A 24,225-nucleotide genomic window follows, 5' to 3' on the forward strand; every position below is an offset into this window, starting at 1 on the left:
TATTGTTTAATCATGTGTGATATGAGAAAATGGAATGCCGCCTTAACCCTGTTCTCTGGGATCAACAGAATCATGTATATCAATATTATATTTTTTTTTTTTAAAAAGAAAAAAATCTGTTCTGCATAATGTTATTTGCAAAAGATAGCCTTGTATACAACCAGAAATCTTACTGCGAGTTCCTCAGATTCTTGGCCTAGGAAACATTTACATCAAAAACAATTTACAATTGACCCATTTCGAAAACGTAAACGCAGTTGTCTCAGTTTTGACTGCTGCTGTCGCACACCCACGACAATATCTGTCACTCGGTTATTGCCTCTTGCTTTCGCTCTCTCCATTCCTCACACGTGTTTTCTGAGATTGCATATCTGCCAGTATAGCCTCCTGTATGAATATCTTTTTTTTTTCTTTGTTAACTTTTCGTCCCCATTACCTGACTGAGGTATGACACAAACCAGACAGGGAGCTCTGAGTTGTCAGCAGCAAAGAAATAGCTCGGAGGCCAGTATCGATCAGCTATAATAAGCTTGCAGGATTTGGCATAGTGTTGTCCTTCCATCAGCTGCTGCTCACCAAAATTACCTGCAAAAACTTACCTTGCAACCAGGAGTCATCATGTGCCCTGACAATACACGAACTTCAAGCCACCTGCAACGTACCCCCATGCCAACAGACTGCCAGACTGTCATCATACTCCTGAGTTGCTAGGACAGTGGTTGAATGGCTGAACTGAATGGTGGTTTCAGACCTTATAATGAATACAAGACAGCAATAGAACAGGGGCGCATAAGAGCAGTGGAATGTTTTACTCTCATTAACAGTGCACAGTATAAATTCTGACAGGTGACATATAGAATATGCCCTGGTCTTGCTCAAAGCATAATCCACAATTAAATATGGATTAGAATCAATTTATTTATAAAGTATAATAAATATGCAAAGAAGAGCTTTGTGATACCAGTCAGGAAACATGTTTCGCTTGTATACCACGAAATGTGAATAATCCACAGAGACATTTAATTGCATTTAAATACAAGAAGAGCAAGTACGTTCTAACTCTTTTCAGACTTGTTTACAATTTTGTAAATGCACTCACTGGTGCGGGATTGCTGGACCATTCAAGGAACAATGTTGGCTCGCTATCAGCAAAGGGTTGTGGCTGTGATATGCATTCCTTAGAGGAGCTCCACATAATCCTGGTTGCAGAAATCCAATTACAGCATTTTCTACAGAGGTTGGTTACGTTCTCTGAAATCACTCAAATTAATCAATATGCAGGGTTTACTGCATTGCCAATGAGGAACCATGCACTGCAAATCCTAAAAGGAACAGGGATCACCGACCTCTTGCACAGTCAAGAATTTACTGCAAGGCAAATTCCAAATATGTGACTATTTTACAGCCGGTAAGATGAGCTACCATTTCCCATCATTTCTGCTAGTAGTTGAGTAGTCTGAGTCAATATTAGTATTTTGCCCTGATGATTAATAGATGAGTAGTTGCCTTAGCCATATTTGTTTTCAAAACATTGCTGGCGCATTGGCTGCTCATCATTTCCTCAATACTGTCGAAATTAAAGGTTTAACCCTAAATCTAATCTTTTTTCCCCTTTAAAAGCTATGCCAACAAAACCTGAACTGCTTCGTGATCACTGAAAAATTTGTCTGACAAACTGAACACTAAAGGAGAAAAAAAAAGAAAAAAATGCATGTAAACAAATGAAATGTAAGTGCAGTGACAGTGTGAGCTTGGATGGCAACAGGAATCTCATTTCAGCTCCACACACGAGCAGTTTCTTTTTATAGCTGCCAAGTCACCTGATACCCTGAGCAGAGAATTTTACTAATTGTCCTTAACATGAAAAATGGAGAGGAAGGATATCATCACAAGCCAGCCCTTATTCACTGATTCTGCACATGTTGATTTACTTAATGTGTGCAAATGAAATAATGGCATTACTGAAAACTGTAACAGTGTTGTTCACGTGTTAGAAATTGGAAACACTGCTACAACAATGGAAGGAATTCCCCCGTCTTTATTTTTAAAAAGCCGTATTGTTAAAAAGGTTATGGATACGATCATGTCTCTTGTCTTGTGGGTGTTTTATAGCTTAAACAAAGCATTTGTCTCCCTTCTTATTAATGGACTTTCTTTACATAATTGATTACCATTGTTAGTGCAATGGAATTTTTAATTAATATCAGTCAAGTTTCACTTATAATTAATGGGGCAATGTGCCTGTTCATTTTGCATTTGCATTTCTTTTTCATCTCCAATTCTGCAGCTCTGAATCAATGTGCAGGTTCCTCTCTTGGGTACTTGTATTGAATAAACTACAAATGTGAAAAATATTCTTTTTATGCCAATACCCAAAAGAGGCTTGTTTTTTCCCCCACTCTCTTCTTCTTAGTTAAATGACAATTAAATATAAACTCTCCATTTAATCATAAATACAATGTGATTATTTGCTCAATAGTACACAAAAATATGAATGCGCCCACAGTAGTACTGTGTTGACTGATGATAGGGCAGCCTATTGAGTCATTAGTATATTGATTAAACACCATCACATCACAAAGTAGAGCACATGGAAGCTATTGCAAACAACTAAACAACCTTAAGCAATCTGAAACAATGCACTGTAAGAGACAGTGGTGTGAAAATGTTGGCTCAGCACTACTGACTACAGACTTCAAGTGCTCCCTATTTTGTTCGCTGGAACTGTGTCAGATAGCGTTATGTAACTGCAATCACAATGTGTGATTCATGTGTGATCAAAAAAATTATTTTAAAATCATTATCATATTACATTGCTTGTTGCAGAACCTGTATTAGACTGCAGATGACTGAACACAGGTGTTTGTGCTGAGTGCGACCCTGTATGTTTCCTGTCAGCAGAGGTGGCAAAAGTACAGACATCCTATACTTAGAAGTACAAGAAGAAGTGCAGATACTAGTGCTAAAAACCACTCCAGTAAAAGTCCAAGTACTGATTCAATTTCCTTACTCAAGCAAAACTAAAAAAGTACAATCTCTCAAATGTAATCAAAGTAAGAAAGTAAAAAGTTGCTCTTTGGGGGACATTTCCATTTTCGTGCAAAGCTAACTGAACCTTGTGCTGTATTAACATAATGATAAAATAATATCAGGAGATGGGAATACAAAAATTTTAGTCCAAAAATCAGCTGTAGTGGCTCAGCGTGGGGAAAAGGATCTCACAGTAATTTCTACTGAGAGCTCCAGTAGATTTTCTTAATGTACAGGCTGTGATCAGCTGACCTGCTTCTCTCTGTGGATGTACACAACTGAATTCAGCAAGATGTCAGCAGATGTTTCATGAGTTGTCTTGGCTGATTTCCATCCTCACTGACAGTACACCGTCTATGCCTTCTTTTTTCTAGACAGTATAAGTTGGTATGTCGGTGGAATTCAGTCAGTGAATCTAAGCATCATCTGCTAAAGTTCACATGAATCTCTGCTACACTTATTGTAACTCTGACCATGAAACCACAGCCGCTGTGCACCAGTCACACACTGTTCTTTACTTTAAATCCATCACAGTACAGCAAACTAAACTGTTTAACCTTCACTAAACTGCAGAGGATTTCCATGCAGCCTTTAAATAGCAGTTAGTTTAGTTTGATTTACAGCATGTTCCACAATATGAAAAAAAAAAAACATAATTTTCCAGTTTATCAGATACCACTGAGCAGTTCTTACCTTTAAATATATCTCTTCCATTCCTGTCCTGTTTTTCTTATCTTTCTCCATCTCTGAGTGAAGTTAGCGCTCTTTCTTTTCTCTCCCTGTGAAATACAGCAACTTTAGCTAGCAACACAAAGTGCGACAAACTGCACATGAACAGTTTTTGTCTTTGCTGGCGTTTGTTGAGCGGACAGAAACGTTGCATTTTAATTACCTGACACTTAAAAAAGTCACTCCTTTTATGCTCGCGCCTCTTCAGTAGGGCTAGTCGTTCCAGTGTTGTGGCAAAAAAATAAATAAATAAATAAATGAATAAAAACACCAACCCACTTTTAGCCCCTTAATTTGGCACACGTCATCTCTTTTTATGCGATGTCCTCTGGCGATTAATACAGGAACAGGATTTCCTATCATATGTTACTCTTTAGGCTCAAATCGGTTTGTAGACAAGCAGTGGCATGAAATAATTCCCCTCAAGTGCATTCAAGCAAAAGTTACGAGCCTGTTTTGAAAATGTAACGAGTAGGACTTAGTCATGTGCGATACCACGGATTTCCTTTCCGATCCGATACCAAGTCAAATTCAGGGTGGTATCGATGATACTGATCCGATACCAATACTTGATGAAGAATTATCATAAAGAAATTTCAAAAGAACTAAAGTTGTGTGTTAATTGATGCTATTTGAACTTGTCATTTAACATGTACATACTTGCCTGGACATTTCAACAAAAGCATTCAACATTCACACTTTCCCTCATTCACAGTAATGCTGAGCTACACTACAAATTTTGGTATCAATCCAATACCAAGTAAATACAGGGCCAGGATTGCTGATATCAGTACCAATAATTTTAAGTTATTCAGTCAGCTAATTGGGGGAGAGTAGGTGCCATGACTTATGAGATTAATTCTCAATTTGCAAATTCTGAACACATTTTAAACACCACTATATCACTGTGATTGTTACTTTGTTACTATAATTAATTAACACAACAAAACAGGCCTTTCAGCTTTTCATGTGTTTTGAAACTGGGTTGTTGGAGACCTGGGATATAAATTTTCTCTGTCTCTAAAGTGCACAAAAATGTTCAGACATTTTTTTATAGTGCATATTTGAGGTTTTTTTGTTGCAAAGAAATAATTAACACTGTTCAGTTGGCTACATACTAAACTTGATGGATAAAAGGAAAGTATCAATCCAATCGTGCTAGTATCGATCCAATACCAATACTAGAGTTGGTATTGATAATTTGATCGGTAAGCCCACCTCTAGTAGGAAGTACAGATATTCACTACGTATTCACTAGGGGTGGGTTTAAAAAATCGATTTCCGGATTCAAATGGATTTTAGTTTAAATAACGTCATATCGATTCATTAAAACCTGAATTGATTTTTAAATATAAATGTATTTTTCCAGTAACACCACAATCCTGCCGACATCTCACAGATTGTGAAGCTGCAGGTTTCATCAATATCCAAACAAAACTCACTGAACCAGCAGCAAAAGAAGATCAACACTACGCTTCACGTCTGAAAAACTTTGTCATGAATTCCCTCTTATTTTTGCTTTTACTTCCTGCACAGCTCTCTGTCAATGTACTTAGAGACCAGTTTACCATCAAAACTCTATTTTCTGCATTATTTTCTTGCTTATTGTGCTTTCGTGCTGATTATGTGCCAGTCTACCGTTGTGTACAGTGCCTTTGGGAGCTGTTTTTTTTCCCCCAAAATGACCTCCAACAAGAAAGCCTCATTTCTGCTGTTCAGTACTAAAGAAATTTAAACTTTAACAAGTTATGCCAAATTGCAAAACGCTTGGCTGTGTCTCCAAAAAAATATCTGTAACTTTGCCCTGCTTCACTTCAGCAGCATCAGGTAATGTTCATATGTTGATTCATGGTTTTCTTCTGTTTTTGATTTCCTGTGGAACATTTTTTAATTGGTTATCTGCCATAAAAAGCCAGGCCGGCAAAATCTTCTTCATGGTTTTCCGTGTTTTATCCTCAGTTGCTTTAACAGAAAGGCACCTGCTGTGATGCTAACACCTCTGATGAAGTCTCACAAGTGTCAACTTTGTTTTTATACATGGATATAAAAATCTGAATATGTCTGATCATTCATATACTAATGAACAGAGACGCATTACTGTAATCCGATTACTTTTTTCAAGTAACGAGTAATGTAAGGGATTACCATTGCAAAAACGGTAATTAGATTACCGTTACTTTCCCGTAGGAATGCTGCGTTACTGCGTTACTAAAACCGTGAGTTTTTTGCGAGAATGTCTCATGACAGTGACGTAAGCGAGTGCGATGTTCGTGACAACAGCTGTCTGCAGATCAACAATGGATAATATATCGAGTGCGGGAGAGAGTATGAGCGTGCAGTGTTTAAAGCGTGGAAGTACTGACCTTATTTTGAGTTTGATTCCATAAAAAGTGACAAAAACATTAGTGTCCGTTGTGCGTGGGAAGAAAACTTCTTTTTACAGCGAAAAACCCCTAAACTTCCAAGCAAGCACCGAATGCGCTACGACTGAAATGGGAAATTCACAGAGAAACTCGCAGAGTCTTCAACTGACCGCTGCGGCACCTGCACCAGGGCAAACCTCCGCCTACCCCAGTCCCGCTTTACAGGTGAAAATAGAGCAACTAGTCTTTGACTTTATTTATTTTCTGCTGTGTTTTACTTGCATCTATTTGAAAGAGTGAGTGTAAACACAAAAAAAATATTTTATTTTATGTGCTGGAATGTGCAGAAAATAGGTTTAAATGTTAAACAAATTTCTTCCAGTCAGAGAATGTTGCATATAATTAAGTTTTTGCTTGATGCATAAAGTTAAAAGATTTAACGTTTTAAAAAGAGACGTTTCCATTTGATTACATTTTGTATGATGGATTATGCAGAAAAAGTAGAATTGGGCTGAAAGATCTATCGCTTTATCACCTATTCAGGTTGTAAATTGTGTTTTTAAAAAGTAACTAACTTAGTAATTAATTACTTTTGAAAATAAATAATCAGTAAAGTAACAGGATTACTTTTTTGGGGAAGTAATCAGTAATTAGTAACTGATTACTTTTTTCAAGTAACTTGACCAACACTGCTAATGAATGATCAGAATTATAATATATATGACTGTCTGAGTCAAAATTGAATCGAATTGGGATCTTGTGAATCAGAATCGAATCACTTATAGAAATCAGTGGCGATACCCAGCCCTAGTATTCACTCGTACGTCAAAATTATTGAATTCAGGTGTTCCAGTCACCTTCATGGGCACAGGTACTATAAAGGACTTAGGCACGCAGAGTGCTTCTAAAAACATTTTCGAAAGAATGGATCACTCTCAGGAGCTCAGTGAATTCCACTGTGTTATTGTGATAGGATGCCACCTGTGCAGCAAGTCCAGTCCTAAAATTTCATCACTGCTAAATATTTCAGTCAACTGTTATTGGTGTTATTTATAAAGTTGAAGCGATAGGGAACAGTCGTGAATGTACGTCACATGCATCGCCAACACTAACAAAAAGCGTCAGATACAGTGGTGTAAACGTTGGTGCCACTTGACTCTAGAGCAGTGTTCTCTGATATACCATATCACTGATGTATACCAATCTGATGTCAGTGGTCTCGGTTTGGCGATGCCAGGAAAATAGTGCGTGTCTGACTCCATTGTGCCAAGTATAGGTTTTGGTAAAGGGGAGATTATTGTGTGGAGTTGTTTTTGCAGCAGTTGGGCTCGACCCCTTAGTTCCAGTGAAAGGAACTGTTAATGCTGCAGCTTAACAAGACAGTTTGGATAATTTCATGCTCCCAGCTTTGTGAGAACAGTTTGGTGATGGCCTCTTCCTGTTCCTAAGCAGTCCTAAAACAAGTTTCAGACTAGCTGCCTGAGATTATACCCTTGGTTTGAACTTATAATGGTGAATTGAGTTGTTTGATTTCTAATATACACAGGGCTGATGTGGTGATACTAAAGTTATAGGAAAACTGAAAGAATGCAGAATGCCATGGAGACAGGCAATGGAATAATATAAAACTTCCAAAGCAAATATAAACAGAGCAGATGTTACAGCAATCGTGCAGTTTGAGGAGAAGCACAATCAAAACACAATCTGTAGCAAGGATAGGGCAATAAAATCTTTAGTTAAGCTCACAGTGTGTAAAAAAAACCCTCTTGTGGAAAACATTTAAGTGAATAATTCCCCCCCAATTTTGAAATATGTATTTCAAGCCCTTGCTGTTCACTATTAACTTAATTTTATCTTCCGCTGTAGTACAAGTGATTTCATAAACCGTTTGAATAGATTTTGAACGTTTACAAGATTGCAAAACAGGACAGAAGGTGAAAGATGCATGAATCATAGTTACACAAAACCCTTATTCATCTTGTACTCTTCTTGATGCTCTGTTACTGTCCAACTAAAACACCAGGTACTAGAATACACAGTGTTTTATTAAAGACCAGCAAACTCTGAAGCACAAATTGCTGGGGAGCACCTGAGGGCAACAACACTTAAACCATACTGCTGCCTGTCAAAAGATCCACAAGAAATGGCTGCCTTTCATTTGGCTCAACAAAATACAACTCTCCACATAAGAGTGCGTATAGCCACAAAGGACTGTGTTTATACCCTAGGCCCTAGGGTACCTGAATGTAGTTTAACCTGCAGACATGGTATTGTGTTAAATATAGCATCAGAAAATGATAAATAACTGTAATCATTACTGCTCCAAAAAGTGCTGCCCAGATTTTGTGATGAAGACAGTTTAATTAGAGAGGAAGCTCTCTGCCCAGCTGATTTTACAAGAGACTGATGCATCCTACAAACGCGGAGACAAGAAGCAGGGAACTGCAGCCAGCAACATCATGGCAGGTCTACTAAATGATGAAATGCACAGCCAAGCACAATGGCCAAAGTAAGAGCACAATGGCTTAAACCAAAGTAGAATATAAACAAAGGAAAATAAAACAGCAAATTATACTTTATAAAGACAGAAAACATATCAGGAAGCTGGCGATGTTGGCGAAGCCATCCTTAAGCAAAGCCATCACAGGATTCTACGTTTTACAAATCAATAATCCGAATAGAGAAAAAGTAAACCACGTTAAAGCCATCTTTTTTTATAGCCCCTGAAACCAAAACCCTTCTGTGTTTTCTTGATTTTTATAATTACTGAGTCACACTTTACATTTTTGAGACATGGCATGACTCAAAATGATGGGAAAAAAAAGAATCATAACATCTCAAACTATTTCATCGACTTCTCTGCTGCAATAAATAAATGTCAATTGGATATCTGAAACAGCTGAACAGATGGGCCAAAACCATGACGCACATGCTTCACAAGCCTGCACACATGCTAACAGGAAATAAACAAAATTCAAGCGTACATGAATCAAATCTCACAGAAGCTATAAGCAGGACATCAGCCAGGCATAATGGCACAGCAGCCTATAGCCAAACAGCACAGTAAAAAGTAAAATAGATCATTACAGATAATAAATAACAATATTCCTCTTAAATGTTTTAGGTCAGACGCAAAAAGAAAGCAAGCAAGAAATCAGAGAAAAAAACAGTAATGATTTAAATTCATTAATTAATTTTGGACTTGAGAAACCTGGTGAAATAATTGGCATACACTGGCAGTCGATACGCCGTTATATATTATGCATCACCCAGCCCCTGCACTCATACACATACACAGGCAAAAGTGAAACTGTGGCCAGCCTGAGATTGACAAATGGCACAGAGGCACAGTGGCACCCAGCAATGGAGAAAATGACAAATGGAGTCACTGAATCTTATGCTATATTTTGTAATCAGTGTTTTCTTTAATGTGGTGTTTAATATGGTATTTTCATCAAACCCAGAACTCCTTGGGTCTTTGCAGTCCTTTGGAATGTTGCTATGAGGAATATATTGAGATGTCCCACTGACATTCACCTCCACACCCTTCATATGTTCTGGTGGACAAAGCCTTTTTTAAAAGCTCCCAAATGAACTTATGTTACTCCATTTAGCAGCAAACCATTGTAACATTAAGCAAAACTATTCCTGGTTTCTGATGGCATAGGTGTGTGTGTAAGTGTGTGAGTGTGTTTTTCTTTTTAAGCTGCTAATTACTTGGCATTTTGCACATTAAGTTCTATTGACTTCACAACATCTTCCAGTTACCGTCTATCATTCCATCCATCCAACCATCCGCTTAACCAAGATCGTTGGGGACTGAAAGCTTTCCCAGGTAGGGAACACCCAGGACAGGTCACCAGCCTGTTGTCTGGCCAGTTCAAATTTTATTTTTTATTTATTTATTTTTAGCACTTCAAAGTTTAACTAACAGACTTCATAGTCTTGAAATTCATCATTGAACTGGGAGTCTTTTTACATTTTAAATTTCTGTGTGGTTGCTTTGTCTGTCTTCCCTGCAAAGTGATTAGGGTTACCCTGTAGTTCCCAAAGCGAGGCTCTTTCCCTATCAACACATCTTCCAAACTAGATGTTTCCACCTGCAACCCCGTGTCATTGCCCACTGGGTTGAGTGCAGGCACTCATCCTCAAATGAAATTAAAATGCATTGTTAAAGTTTTAAAAATGAGTTTTTCTGTACACTTACAGTGCTGCCCTGTAGGCGGATAGTAATAAAAGAAATACCCCAAAGCCTTTTACAATATTAATTTGAGACACATGAAAAATCACAATTAATTATCATTAAAATTAAGAGACCCTCTGGGATAAATGAAACTGCTCAACCATTCAAGCATGATTGGAAAGAGGTTTTCAGTTGCAAATACTGACACTATTGTTTCATAGTCAGCACTTGCAACAAGTTTTCATTTTATTCTATTTAGTTTTAATACTTTATGACAGGCACGTTATGACATCCCTTTCTTTCCATGACTGAATTCTCTCCATGTGGAGACACTTGATTCACTAGTTTCTCTTCATTAGAAGACCAACATGTCCCTCAGCAAGAGGGCCTTCAGCCAATAAACTTTACCATCTTTTGCTTTACCTCACATGTCAGTTAGTGGTTAAATTGACAATAAGATGGTAGTTTTAAATTAACAGTATTACATAAGGTTATAAGCACAGCACATCTGCATATAGGAAACCAAGTAAAGAGGTACTTGTTCTGCTACATCACAATATATACCGTTAAGATGTTACAGTACATGCCAATCATAAGTTGGAATAACCTTATATTACTAACTAAGGATAAATGCAAACACATTTTGTTGTTACAATATCTAGTTTGTTCCCGAGGATAATAATTTTATCATTATTACTTTATGTATATTAGACAATAATAATAATCTACTTTTTGCATTTTTTCCGGTCATTGCAAAAAATATTATGTGGTTTTGTTGCCATCCAATAGGGGTCATGTACTAACTAAAATGTTCATTCATTTCTGTAGAAATAAATAATGCACCACGGGTGATAACATTATAATGCCAGGCTATGCTTGCGTGAGCTTGGGAATTTGCTCTGAATCTCAAATTACTTCTAGTGTGTTTGTGCACATGTGTGTGTGTCTTGGGTTGTTTTGAACCATAATCTACAAAGAATTCATGGCCTCATCCCACATTTACTCTTGGCTCTGTGCCGGGCATTGCCATGGAAATTCACTGGAAATTATCTATGTGCAAAAAGGTTAATATTTACAGGCTGAAGAGAGGCTAATTTAAGGGAGGGAAAAGTGAGTGTTGGAGTGTGGATCTATCCACTTGTTAGGTGGTGCCATTGTAAGAGGGTGATTACGGGAATCAGTTCACAGGTTTAAAAGCAACCAGAAATGTCGCAACCTCCATTCAGATTCCTTTTTTGATAGAATAAAAATGAAAAATCATTTTTGCTCCAAGCCACAAGTAGTTAGCTGCCCATGGAAATTCCATACTTTAGCAAGCAAAAATGCATAATCATATATGGTGATGCTCACATTGCATTACAGCCTTTAAATATTTAAAAGGCTTTGAATTGTATGAATGAGCGCTGCAGTGAGGAAAACATAACTGTGTCAATAGGCTTTCGAACACCAGCCCAGAACTTGTTTGTCTTGTACGAAGAGAGCTGCCACAGTCCTGGGTTTATATACAAAGAGGTTCTCTTGCTGGAGCTGTGATACTGTGAAACTGTGCTGAGTCCTCTGGTTACAAGACTTTTAAGGTGAAGGTTGAAAACAAGTATTTACTTCAAGGATTTAGAGTTTGAACTTTGCTACTTGGAGAGAAAAAAAGAAAAAAAACCCTCACATCTCCTGTTTTATATAAGAGAAAATTTTTTCGTCATTCATGATTAGGAATTGATCCACGACGTTGAAGAGTTATCACTGCAGCGTAATTGCACTGAGAGAATACATTATTTATGAGAGATTTAGCCTCATTAATCTGTGAAATGTTCTGAAAGCACGATCATTTTATTTTTCTCATGACTTAGTGTTTTGCAGATCTGTGCAGAGAAATGAATTTGCTCTTTGATGCGCAGTCAGTTTCCTTGGCTGTCTTTGTGAAATAGTCTTCCTTGACAGCCCTTCCCCGGCGCATTCAATGAATCATTATCTGTGCCAATGTTTGCACTCAACCTGTCTTTTTTTCTGTTTTGTCTTGCAGCTACACACTGACCTCGATAAGGGGGACAGTGCAGTGAAGTACACTCTCTCAGGAGAAGGGGCTGGCTCCATTTTCACAATTGACCAAACAACGGGGGACATCCATGCCTTAAGAAGTCTTGATAGGGAGGAGAAGCCTTACTACACCCTGCGCGCCCAGGCTGTTGACATCAACACCAATAGGCCCCTAGAACCTGAATCAGAATTTGTAATCAAGGTCCAAGATATCAACGACAATGAGCCAAAGTTCCTGGAAGGACCATATACAGCCAGTGTTCCTGAGATGTCACCAGTAGGTAAGTAATCACTCAGAGTTACTTTTAAATACTTGGATCAGTATCATCATCGGCACGCCGCAATTCTCAGCACTGAAAACTTTCTTTTTTCCACTTTGGAAACACATAAAGTTGTCTTTCAGGAGCATCTTTACAACCACAGGGTAAGACTGCTCCCCCCAACAGATTTTGACATTTCAGAGGACCATTTATTCTTGGTGTGCCCCGAGTGAATTTCACTGCTTTGTCTTTCAACGCTATCCCCAGGGAGAACAGATCAAGGTAATTCACGGGGAAAAAGGCTCCTCTTGATGTGAATTGCAATAAAGCCCTCAAAACTCCAAAATCAGCAGTCTTTGGAGAATTGGTAGGAAAAACAGGAACAACACAGCATAGCCCCAGTGAACACTCCCAAATCACAGGCTGCATGGTAACTGTTTATTGTAGAATAAGAAAGAGACTTTTAAGTTTATCAAAAGAAAAACATCTGTTGTGACCATGGAAACAGTGTAGAGATATGAAATTTAAACAGTACCCACACTGGATTAATGGCATTGCTTACAAATAACTAGTTGTTGGATTTCTGAGGTCCAAAGAAAAGAAAGTCAAACAAGTACTGATGATTTATATTGTGACTTTTATTCTAAAGCATTAGCGGAAACTTCACTTTCCATCAAGCGACTGGATAGTACAGTTCATTTGTGAATTAAGTCAGTGATTACATCTGCAACAACCTCATCCCCCACCCTGTTTGTAACACTAGCTTCCTGCTATAAGTGGAAAGTCTTAAGCGGAAACATCCCTGATGATATCATATGCAAAATGATTGGTGAAGCACCCCTGATGGTATCATCATAGTAATTTTTTCAGACTTTGCAGAGCTCCCTCAAGATCCATAGAACACATATTCCAACTGTTTTTACAGCTTGAGTAATACTCCCTATGGTGTTATGACTAAAATGACCTTCGTGCCCATTTATTGGACTGCCCATTTAACTGATAATGGCAATGTGAATAAGCTTAACCAATATGTGACTGATTACTGTTTTAGGAGAAGGCAATATCTAAATGTATAATATTCTGTGTAAAGATAGTAAGAGTATCCTATTTCTACATTGAAGAATATGTATATGTATATTTTTTTAATAATATCTAGTCTGTTTAAAGGTTTAGTTGTGTGTTTGGGTGATGGAACTATTATTCCAGGTCCCATTAAAAAGTGACGGTGAAACCAAATTGGTACCAATTTATACAGAGGGACATTACTACCAAAAAACCTCTTTGTTGAGAATTCAACTATGTGAATTCAGCCGCAACGGCCAGTGTAAACTACAACCCACAAGGATGCCTATACTGAGCTGCAACCATTGGATTAGCATTAAACCAAATGAAGTCATTATCAATATTTATAGCAGCAAGACTTGGGTGATCAATGGGCTCATTAACTGCTACATCTCTCTTGTTGTCTTTGTTAGCAGGGCAAAACAAAAGCTAAAAGATGCTGAGCATAAACACTGTAATGGTAGATAGAGTCAAGTAATCTATTTGCCCTCGTGGTAATAATCCTTTGTTAGCAATTAGCTTATTCATGAAGTTTTTAGAAAAAGTTAATGTGCTGAAAAGAATGTACCATACTGTGCAGAAGTCACCTCTAATTTCTTTATATTTTACTCCTAAGGAGCCAGACCAAAGCACCTAGCCCAAGGGATGAATCACCTTCGTATCTAGATATATATGAAAATGTAGCAAAGAACCAATTTTAAATTGTATCTTTAGCCAATATGTTACTTGCAGCCTGTCTCAAAAAAATCATAATTTGTTCAAGCTTCCTTAGTTCAATTTCTAAAAAAAATCCCAATTGCACCAACAAGATAATTTCTAAAGAGCTAAAAACATATCTAGGCATGTGTGCAGTGTGTCCTTAAAAAATCTGAAGAAACTAGACAAGAGGAGAACAAAATTGTCATGCCTAAAAAAATCAATCTGCATAAGATGAACAGTATCTGAAAGTCATGCCCTTTGAGAAGGTCAAAATCCAGCAAAGACCTGACACAAGACCTGAGAGATACATCTGACCCTTAAGCTGATGCATCTGCAAAGCATCTTTAGAAAAAAAAGTCTCAGTGGAATGGATGCTGTTGAGGTAAATGAGGAGAAAAGGTTGAGGTATGCCAAATTACTCATGAAGTGGACAAAAAAATGTAGTGTAGTGTCAATAGGTCTAATGGAATGATGAATCTAAATTTGAAATTTTTGGTTTCAGTTGTCATCCATATGTACAGAGTCAGGTACAAGAGCATGTGTTTGCAGCCATTTGTAAACCTGCACGCTCTGACATGCTTTGGGGCTGCACTTCAGCTAGCAGTATTGGGGACCTGGTCAAAATTGATTAAGTTACAAACATAGAAAACTACTATCAGATTTTGATCCACCATTCAATATCGTCTGGAAAGTCTCTGACTGGAAATAGCTTTATTTTTTTCAGCATGACTATAATTACAAAAGCATTGTAAATGCAGTGAATACCTGGATAGAAGACAGTGCTTACCAGAGCTTGGCCCTCAACATTATTATAGCAACTTAACAGAGGACAGAACAAAAGGCAGTCAACATACAAAGAAGAGCTGTGTGTGTTTCTTTAAAGACACTTGTCAGGCTTGAATGTCCTCCAAGAAGCCTGGAGAACTATTCCTGAAGACTACTTAAAGAAAGGACAAGAAAGTTTGCCTAAGAGAGTTCAGGCTGTGTTGAAGATTAAAGGTGGCGATACCAACCATTGACTTTCAAGCTCGTTAAAATCCGTTCTTGCCTTGTATACTGTTTTTCCATGCACCAGAGTTCTTGAGTGATGCTCATTGCATTCATTCTCTTCTTTTTTTACTTCATATTTCATTTCAGTGTCATTTGGCTTCCTCAACATTCTACTGAAACACATCATCGCCATGTTTTTGAATACTGACTGAGATGAATTGAATATTTAAGGTTAGATAAATATAATATATTTCCTTTTTGCAAAATGTTACCAGCAGTGACCTTTGAAGTCACTTCTTTCATCGTGTTCCTACTTATGCATTTGAATTTCCATAATAATAATAATAATATGAGTAGAATTTATTTGACTTGTTTATAGCCCTACACCTAGGCCTGCTGCGTAGGTGTATGATGTGCTTAAAGTCTCTCAAACTCTCTCTGCATCTGAGCTCTTACTGAAGCGGATTTCCTCTCCTTGGATGAACAGAAAAGGTGTTAAGTGTATTATCTCATCTATTGTATACCATGTTGTAACATGATGCAGTCCTTCTCAGGTATGTCTAATCAGGCACATGTGGAGGACTGAAACACTAATCCCTCACACCATGTTTAATTCCATTGTTACCATCTCCTCGGACTGAAAAGCCTATTTAGTATACATCAAGTTCTTTATAGAGAGCTAAAAGCTTAGCAGAATTCCAAGCAACTATGTAAATACAATCCCTGTGGTCAGCCTCTCTTGATCATACTAAGTATCCCATAAATCCTTCAGCTATATTTTGCACAGCTATCCAGACGTAGGCATGCGGTTGAGACGTGAACATATGTGCACTGCGAGTGAAGCATCAATGTCAACCTGTCTGCAAGTCCTCCTAAACAACTGGTCCATCTGCACGAGAACCCCCAGAAATGGGTTGTGGAGTTGTCAAACAGTCATGCTGTCAAGGCATCATTTATTGGTTCCTCAGACTAGAAACTTTTGATTAAATCTGTTTAATTCCAATGCATGTAATCAGGATTGTGTTAGTGAAATAGTGTTTTCACTGCCAGCTAGTTAAGAGGGATGAGCAAAACATCCAACAAGTAATTATTCTGTCCCTGTTACTGAAGGAGTTTGGAAGACTGCCATCTTAATACTATTCTTGCCATGCCCCTTTGTTTTCTTAATGGTTACACTGTATAATGAATAGTCACATAAGAGTTTTAAGGGGAAAAAAAATAACCAAAAACATAAAACTGCTGCTTTATTGTTAAAGAACAGCTACTTTTTAGCGATGCACAAATCAACACACACAACAAGAAAATTGAACAACTTCCCAGCACATTATTTCTCCTCTGCACTCCTCCTCATTGCTCATTGCACTCCATCAGGGGCTCTGAATGTTGCGCATTAGCTGAGGCTTTCTCGGCAGAGATTCACCATTCATTAGTGTCAGGTGAGATTGTTTAGCAAACTGATGAGGTTCAAAGAGTTTGGATCTCGGTCTAATGAAGAAAGTGATTAGATCGAGTCAATATGTCTTCTGACTCCTGTCTGCAGGGACATATGTGACGCAAGTAACGGCCACAGATGCAGATGACCCTACCTATGGAAACAGTGCCAGAGTGGTGTATAGCATCCTCCATGGGCAACCCTATTTCTCTGTTGATCCCAAAACAGGTAAAGTACTTGTGTTTTTGTTTTTTGTTTTTTTGCACTGTGAACACATTTAGAATTTAAACAAAATGATAATGCAATGTTTTGCAAATCTCAAAAACCTATATTTTATTCAGAACAGAACATAGAAAGCATATCAAATGTTAAACTGAAACATTTTATTATTTCATTAAAAAATAGAGTCTAATTTTGAAATCAATGGCAGTAACATGACTAAAAAAACTGTCTGGAAGACTAAGTGGTACTAAAAAGAAACAGCCGGAGGAACCTTTTGCATTAAGTTTGTATTAATTGGCAACAGGTCAGTAACATGACTGGGTATATACCTCAGAAGTAAACATCAGCAGACGTTCACCAATGTAAAGAAAAACTGCGTCTATAAATTGTGGAACATTTGTAGCACAGAAATAGCATTAAAAATAGTCATGATTGTGTTATGAAAATCACTTAATAGGCTCATGAACACTTCCAGAAACAACTGTCTGTGTTCACACAGTTCACCATGATATCCACAAATGCAGGTTAAAGCTCTAGCATGCAAAGAAGAAGCCTTAAGTGAAGATAATCCAGAAACACTACCTTGTTGTCTGGGCCAAAGTTTGTTTTAAGTGGACTAAATCAGGACGCTACATCCTCCTGGCTTGGAGGAATGGAACATCTGATCTGTTAAGTTAAGTTTTCACACCTTTACATACTGTTGTTGAAAGAAGAGGGGCTGCTACACCGTGGTAAACACAAACCTGACCCAACTCTTTTGAGACATGTTGCTGCAATCAAATTCAAAATGAACAAATATCTTAATGAAACAGTAAAATGTCCAGTTTAAACATTTATGTTCTCTGTCTTCCACTGTGAATAAAATAAGGGTTTATGTGATTTGCATTGTCCTAAGAGAACTGGGTTTGTATCGAATGTGTGAGCATGTGTGAGAATTTAACACTGGGGAAAAACAGGCCTCAGAATTAACCTTGGGGCAATAAGACCTGAGAATCTGAATTATTTATTTGAAGGTTTAAAATTGGATTATAGGATGTGCTACACTAAAATCAAACTGCTCTAACATCAGACATTCACCTTGAATATGGTGAATGTCATTACTTTGTTACTGAATCTCGGGCAGATAGATGCTGGCTCGCCAGTGTTGTGTGCAGATAGAGGTAGGTCATTTTAACCAGTATCTATCTCTAAAAGACAAATAATTTGGTGGCATTTGGTGGTGAGACATTAACATTGTTGGTTATTTCCATCTTATTTATATGTGCGCTTTGGTCTCATATGAAGGAAATGGCACTAAAAAGGTTGTGGAGTGGCAGCAGGGGGAGCATGGCAGATGATGGCTCTGAATCTAAAAAAAATCTAAATAAAAAAATAAAGAATACTGTACTTTCATACTGCCAGTACTTGCTGGTAGTAGGCCGCTGTTGGCTTGCTATCTGGAACTGTTCAAAGCATATGAAAATAGGTTCATACATATCACACAGCCAGATATGGTGGAATCTGTTGCTGATTATGCTGCTCATCCCAGAGCTTTACAGAGCACCTACTGTGACTGTATTTCAAACTGAAGCTGGAAAAAAATCAAACTGTTAAAGCAAATGTTTGCCCTGCTGGGTCTGCAGCTATCTACAAACGCACATAAACAAGGGGAACAAACACTGGGAGGTAAAAGGTGAGCAAAGGCAGGAGGACAACAATATACATAAATCACCATGCATGTCACAGGGAGAGACACTCTCCTTCTTCCCAAAAGAAAAAGATGGCAGAAGTTAAAAAAATAACCATAGTCTTTGATTTTGGATTCTTACATGTTAGACGTTTGCGGATCAAATGGGACATCCTCACCAGATTGAGTAGAATGAGAAAAGGAGAAAGTGTGGACCCACCTATGCTGGTTGCCTCTTTTTAGCCTGCCAACCTCCCACTGACCTAGCTATTAATCTGCAGTACAAACGCTCTCTGATCTCAGGGTCTCTGATCCTCAAGTGAATCATTATATGGCTTCACCAGAGCTCCCTATTGAATGTCAAGTGTTTCCAGTTTGTAAGATGACCTCTATTTCAGCCTTGGTCTGAGCACATATGCAGCTTCTTACTCAGGAGTCAGCTGCTTAGGTGGAAATATATTGTGCTTTTTGAAGTAATTTGTGCATCTGGCATCAAATGTTTTTTTTCCTGAGAATTTTATGTTCACCACTCTTTTTACCTTTGTCTCTCTATCTCTCCATCTCTGTCTCTCACTATCTGCTCTTCCTTCTCTGCTATATCTCTTCTTTATTATCTGTATTTCTCATCAATCTTGCTGTACACCAGGGGTTATAAAGACAGCTTTGCCCAATATGGACAGAGAGGTGAAGGAACAGTACCAGGTATTAATCCAGGCCAAGGACATGGGGGGCCAGCTTGGGGGGCTGGCTGGGACCACCACCATCAACATCACCCTCAGCGATGTCAACGACAACCCACCCAGGTTCTCTAAAAGTGAGTGCACATTGCAGAAAACAAAGTCTTGGCTGTTATGTAGAGCAGTGATGATGGAGATGACCTTATACAGGTTCACACATTTTTTTGATAATGAAATAAACACTGTGCAATTACAACGGGGCAGGGGGTATTCATCATATCTACTCTTTGTAATTGCTTTTCATTATTTGTCATTATGCACTGTCGTAAGCAATGGCCTGTTTATTTTGCATGATTGCATCTACTGCTACTACTCCTGGCAAATAAACCGGGGTTGGTTTTATTTCGCTCATGGGGCATCCTTCTATATTTGGATCAGATTTGAGTGTGTCGCTGATGCATCAGGGATTGAGCCAGTGTATTTAAACTCAGTATTTTATATAAGCTGCTAAACAGATTAATTCAATTGTACCGTTCACCAGGTCATGTAAGAAGCCATGCAAGGGGAAAAAAATTCCACAATTCTGTAAAATCATTGATCTGTGAAAGCTTCTCTACATATACTAAGCATAAATATTAAACTCTCTGCACAATGTTTTCTATTCCAAGCCAGCAACTGTATGACAGGAAAGCACAAATACTGCTCTGTATTGATGCAGACTCTTTCGGTATTTCAGGTGACACCGAATGGCCTCCTCTGAATGTAAATAGATGCAGTCAGACGGTCAAGCTCCTTTGGCTGCAACAAAAAGATGATATTTCCATAATGCTGTCACAGCACAGAGGTTTGGGCCAAGTATGGTGGCTCCTCTGCCCTGTCCCAAATCCTGCCTTTGTCTTCTTCTTTTTTCCATTTATATGGGGCTTGCAGGTTTAAATAATGTGCTGCGGTCATGTGTAGAAGAACTCTTTAGATGATTCAGTAATATATTGCCGTATGAACCCACCACACATCTGTCTTTCCCTTGCTTGTTATTATAGATTATGTGTTTGGGAACTGTCAATCCCCTAAACCTCTGTGATGGAAAGCCAGCAGATGCCATTACTAATAGCGGTGTATAGTACCTGCATCTGGCTTAGCTGAATTAAATCCTAGAAGCTTGTTAACCCAATGACAGTGCCACATAACAGCTGTTTGTTAGCATCTAATAATTTCTAACTTGATTTTTTTCACTCTGGGGTTTACAAAAAGTTCTTGTTCTATCCTTGAAAGGACACGAACCTGAAAAGACTTTGAAATGAAAGCATGTTCTTGAGAGTATTTGATTATTTATTGATTATATTTAATCGGAGCTCCTGGATCCACACATATGCTGCAGCTTTCCTCTCTCAATCCTCGGATCAATATGAAGGAAAAAGCTATGATCCATAGTAAAATTGAGGAATAACAAATGAGTCCTAAGATAATACGCTAGTATTTTCTTGTGGTATTGGACAGTTTGTGGTTTTGTTTTAGCATATTTATTTTTGAGAAACAAAGTAGGAATCCACTGTTATCAGAAGCACAATCACACAATTTCTTCTGCACATTTTGTTCTCTTTATTGATCCTTTCTAATCCTCAAGTTCAAGCAAGATTTTATTTGTCAAATAAAGGCTGAGTAAATAAAAAAAATGTGTAACTGGTCTTTGCTGCTTTTTTTTTTTAAAGTATTGATTCAGTATGACTAGAATTTGCTTATTAAAATGGCAAAGCAGTGAAGCTAGTGCAGCGGTCAGGTTCAGCTGCTGGACTCTGATTAGAAGCACTTGCTGTGTTTTGCTAATCCAGTCATCATGAATAATATTGCACTGCCTTCTGACATTGCATCATTCTGACATTTCTTAAACTTATATAGATTGCAAGGACAGAATCAGTGATGTAATTACCCTAAGACATTCCAGGTCCACTTTCAGTGTGCTACAGAATCGCCCACACCACCTCCTTGAAGTCACTAGGTGCAGGCACTCGATTTTTAATGCAACAGTAAAGTTTTCATTTCTCTGGCAGCAGCAGAAACTGATAGTTCAAACTGATAGCCTTCTCAGCCAGAGTAGGGAAATTTAGAATGCAAAAAAAAAAGATGAATTTCTATCCACCACCTGGTGTAAGTGATAATCAATCAACCTGCTGTTTGTTTGCTTATAGATTTCTTCCCAAATCCTCGGCAGAAATGTCTGCTGTTGGTAGTATCAAAGCCCCTGGACTCTTGTGTATGTTGGTCTTACAGGTTGAGCCAACCAATTTCAAGGAGCCGAGCAGCCTTGATGTCCAAACACGTCAAAATTGAATAATATCATGCCTATAGCTACAGGCCTGACTTCAGACACAGAGAATATCAGTTGCTTTGCCTGTGGGTGGATAAGACATCCTTGGCTTGGTGAGAGAATACTTAAAGCACAGAGGATGTAAGGAGCTCTACATTTCCATTTGATGACAACAGATGATAACAAATGAGCTTGAGTCCTGTCTGATTTATATAAACATATTTTTGTGTTGTTGTTGTTGGCAGGTTTCTTTCACTTAAGAGTTCCTGAATCGTCTGCAGTGGGCTCTGCTGTGGGGAGAATCAAAGCCCATGACCTGGACATCGGAAAAAATGCAGAAGTGGAGTACACAATTGTGCCGGGCGATGGAGGCGCCATGTTTGATATCACTACCAATGAACACAACCAGGAGGGGATCATCATTCTCAGAAAGGTAGCTTCTCAGAAATGCAAACTGTTTCATGTTTTATTAATGACATTAACACACGCATTTGCTGGAAGTATTGAGTTACCAGAAATGGGAAAAGACCGGACTGTGTCAATCTCTATGGGTCAGGTAGTTGCAGTAACCTGAGCATATTTACTTACTGCCATCACACATTGTTTTTTGTTATCTTTATACCCAGGATGTCCACATGGATAATATGTTTAGTAGTGTGATTATGAGTTTTGAGCACTGCAAAAGGTTTTTTGTATCATTTTTAGGCCATAGCAACAATATTCAAATAAGTAAAAGTGTTCAGCTAGTCCCTCTTTATGTTATGTTGTATAATGCTGGACTAGGCAGATGCAAGGGCCGCACCTGTGATCTCTCAGTTGTGAGATGTTGCTCTCTGCTTGAGTCCTTGCTTTCCATGCCTTAAAGCACAGCACGGAGACATGGCATAACTCTCTCTGAGCGCCTGTGCTATATAAAGCATTCACTCAGCACGTCAAGGCTCATTTAGTATGCCATATGTTCTTTCTGCTAAATGGATTAATACATCGAGTGCATGGTGACCCACAGCAAGAGGTCTTGGTTGCTGGCTGTTTTGAACCACAGAGCAAAAGTATCTCATTTAATACCAACTTCTTTCACCACACACAGCATTAGAGTGGCCATGATAACACTTCACAAAATGGTAAGTGGCACATAGTGATATTAGTGAAATGTATTACTCCTAGGATAAACCCACTGAGATCTGTCATCACATTTTCGAGGGGGGCCTGTAACTGCAAGAGGCGAAAAAAGGCCATTACAGCCACAGACTAAAATTAGAGAGAGAAATAGAATGGTCCAGCCAGCACAATCACTTCTAATCTGCTAAAAACTAAGCTATATTAAGACTGATTATGCAATCCATTATTACATTTAAATATGTATAGACAGTGCTGTGCAAAAGTCTTCAGCCATCCATGGGGAATGGAAATGGGGAATAGGTTCAGCGATTTATTAAAATGTGCATACACGGAGACACACTATGTCAGGCAAATACAGAGTTTGTGCGAGTCTGATTAGCTTGAACGTACAAAGGAGTATTAGGGCCACATTAAAAAAACAAAACAAAATGTCTTGGCACTATCGTGTTTTGTCATACAACATACATTCTCTTTATTGCACAAGAGTGTAACCATTGTTTCCTTGCATTTGTCCATTGTCAGCCATTTCGTTTTGTACAAATCTGGCCAACTCCTCACAGTTTGTGTGCTTTTGTTTGTTCTGACCAGATGCAGATTTTTGCACCGTTTCTTCAACGTCTTTATAATTATCACCACATTGTATTTATGTGCTAAAAGAGGGATAATTTCCTTGTAACTGTAAGTGTAAATGATCTGAATTATGATTTCACTACAGAAGGCAGTTTGTATAGAGCATAACAGCTGTGGTCATCTTTCTTGAAACAACAACAGGAATCTTCACATTTCAACTTTTCCCGAAATAGAATTTTGACTTTATTCTCAAAATAATTAATAATATTTTTTTTCTTAATGTGGCCCTGATACTCTGTGGTATGAAAGTCAGTATTTCCCATGACCACCTTTGAATCAGAATCAGAATACTTTCTTAATCCCTAATTAAGGAAATTATGTAATTTTGCTTTTTGCTTTTTAAGACAGACTGAACCTGAAGTTTTCTTGTCATGAACTAGTAACTAGTCAGGAAGACTACTCCAAGTTTTTAAAGGACATTCAAAGCTTTTCTTTGGATGTTGGTCATGATGATCTCACACTGCTACATTAATGTTGAGATACGGGCTCTGTGTTGGCCAATCCATGACCAAAAGCTTTCCATTGTGGGTTTTTCTGTCCAGGTATAGTTGGACTGAATTGGCAGTGTGTTTAGGATCATTGTCATGCTGAAAAATCAAGGTGTTGCCAACCAAATGCTTTCCAGATTGCATCACATGGTAGATTAAAACCTACGTTTGTAGTTCCATTCATTTTTCCTTGATCCATAACACCACTGGCTGAAATGCAAAACTATGACAGAATTGATCATAAATCCAACTTTAAAACATGAGAACAAATGATGTGTTTTTGTAACAGGCAGCAAGTTACAAATTTGGTGTGATTTAATTTGAGTCTTTACAAAG

At 38.1% G+C, this 24,225-nt stretch overlaps 1 protein-coding gene and 1 long non-coding RNA gene across 3 annotated transcripts in view; one reads left to right on the top strand and one right to left on the bottom strand.

Annotated features, from left to right (window-relative positions):
* Positions 1 to 4,240, bottom strand: part of LOC106098825 (uncharacterized) — a 75,535-nt gene extending 71,295 nt beyond the window's left edge. For both annotated transcript variants that reach the window (XR_002063441.2, XR_002063443.2), the window contains exons 1-2: positions 3,923 to 4,240; positions 3,724 to 3,809 (exon numbers count right to left, since the gene is read on the bottom strand). This is a non-coding gene — a long non-coding RNA (uncharacterized LOC106098825). The remainder of the gene's footprint in view (positions 1 to 3,723; positions 3,810 to 3,922) is intronic.
* Positions 1 to 24,225, top strand: part of LOC100695194 (cadherin-12) — a 100,130-nt gene that overhangs the window by 39,487 nt on the left and 36,418 nt on the right. The window contains exons 3-6 of the mRNA XM_003439180.5: positions 12,326 to 12,620; positions 16,891 to 17,010; positions 19,317 to 19,484; positions 21,898 to 22,085. Of these exons, the coding sequence (XP_003439228.1) occupies positions 12,326 to 12,620; positions 16,891 to 17,010; positions 19,317 to 19,484; positions 21,898 to 22,085 (771 nt within the window). The remainder of the gene's footprint in view (positions 1 to 12,325; positions 12,621 to 16,890; positions 17,011 to 19,316; positions 19,485 to 21,897; positions 22,086 to 24,225) is intronic.

The sequence above is a fragment of the Oreochromis niloticus genome, linkage group LG9 (genome assembly GCF_001858045.2).
Source record: "Oreochromis niloticus isolate F11D_XX linkage group LG9, O_niloticus_UMD_NMBU, whole genome shotgun sequence".
Lineage (NCBI taxonomy): Eukaryota > Metazoa > Chordata > Actinopteri > Cichliformes > Cichlidae > Oreochromis > Oreochromis niloticus.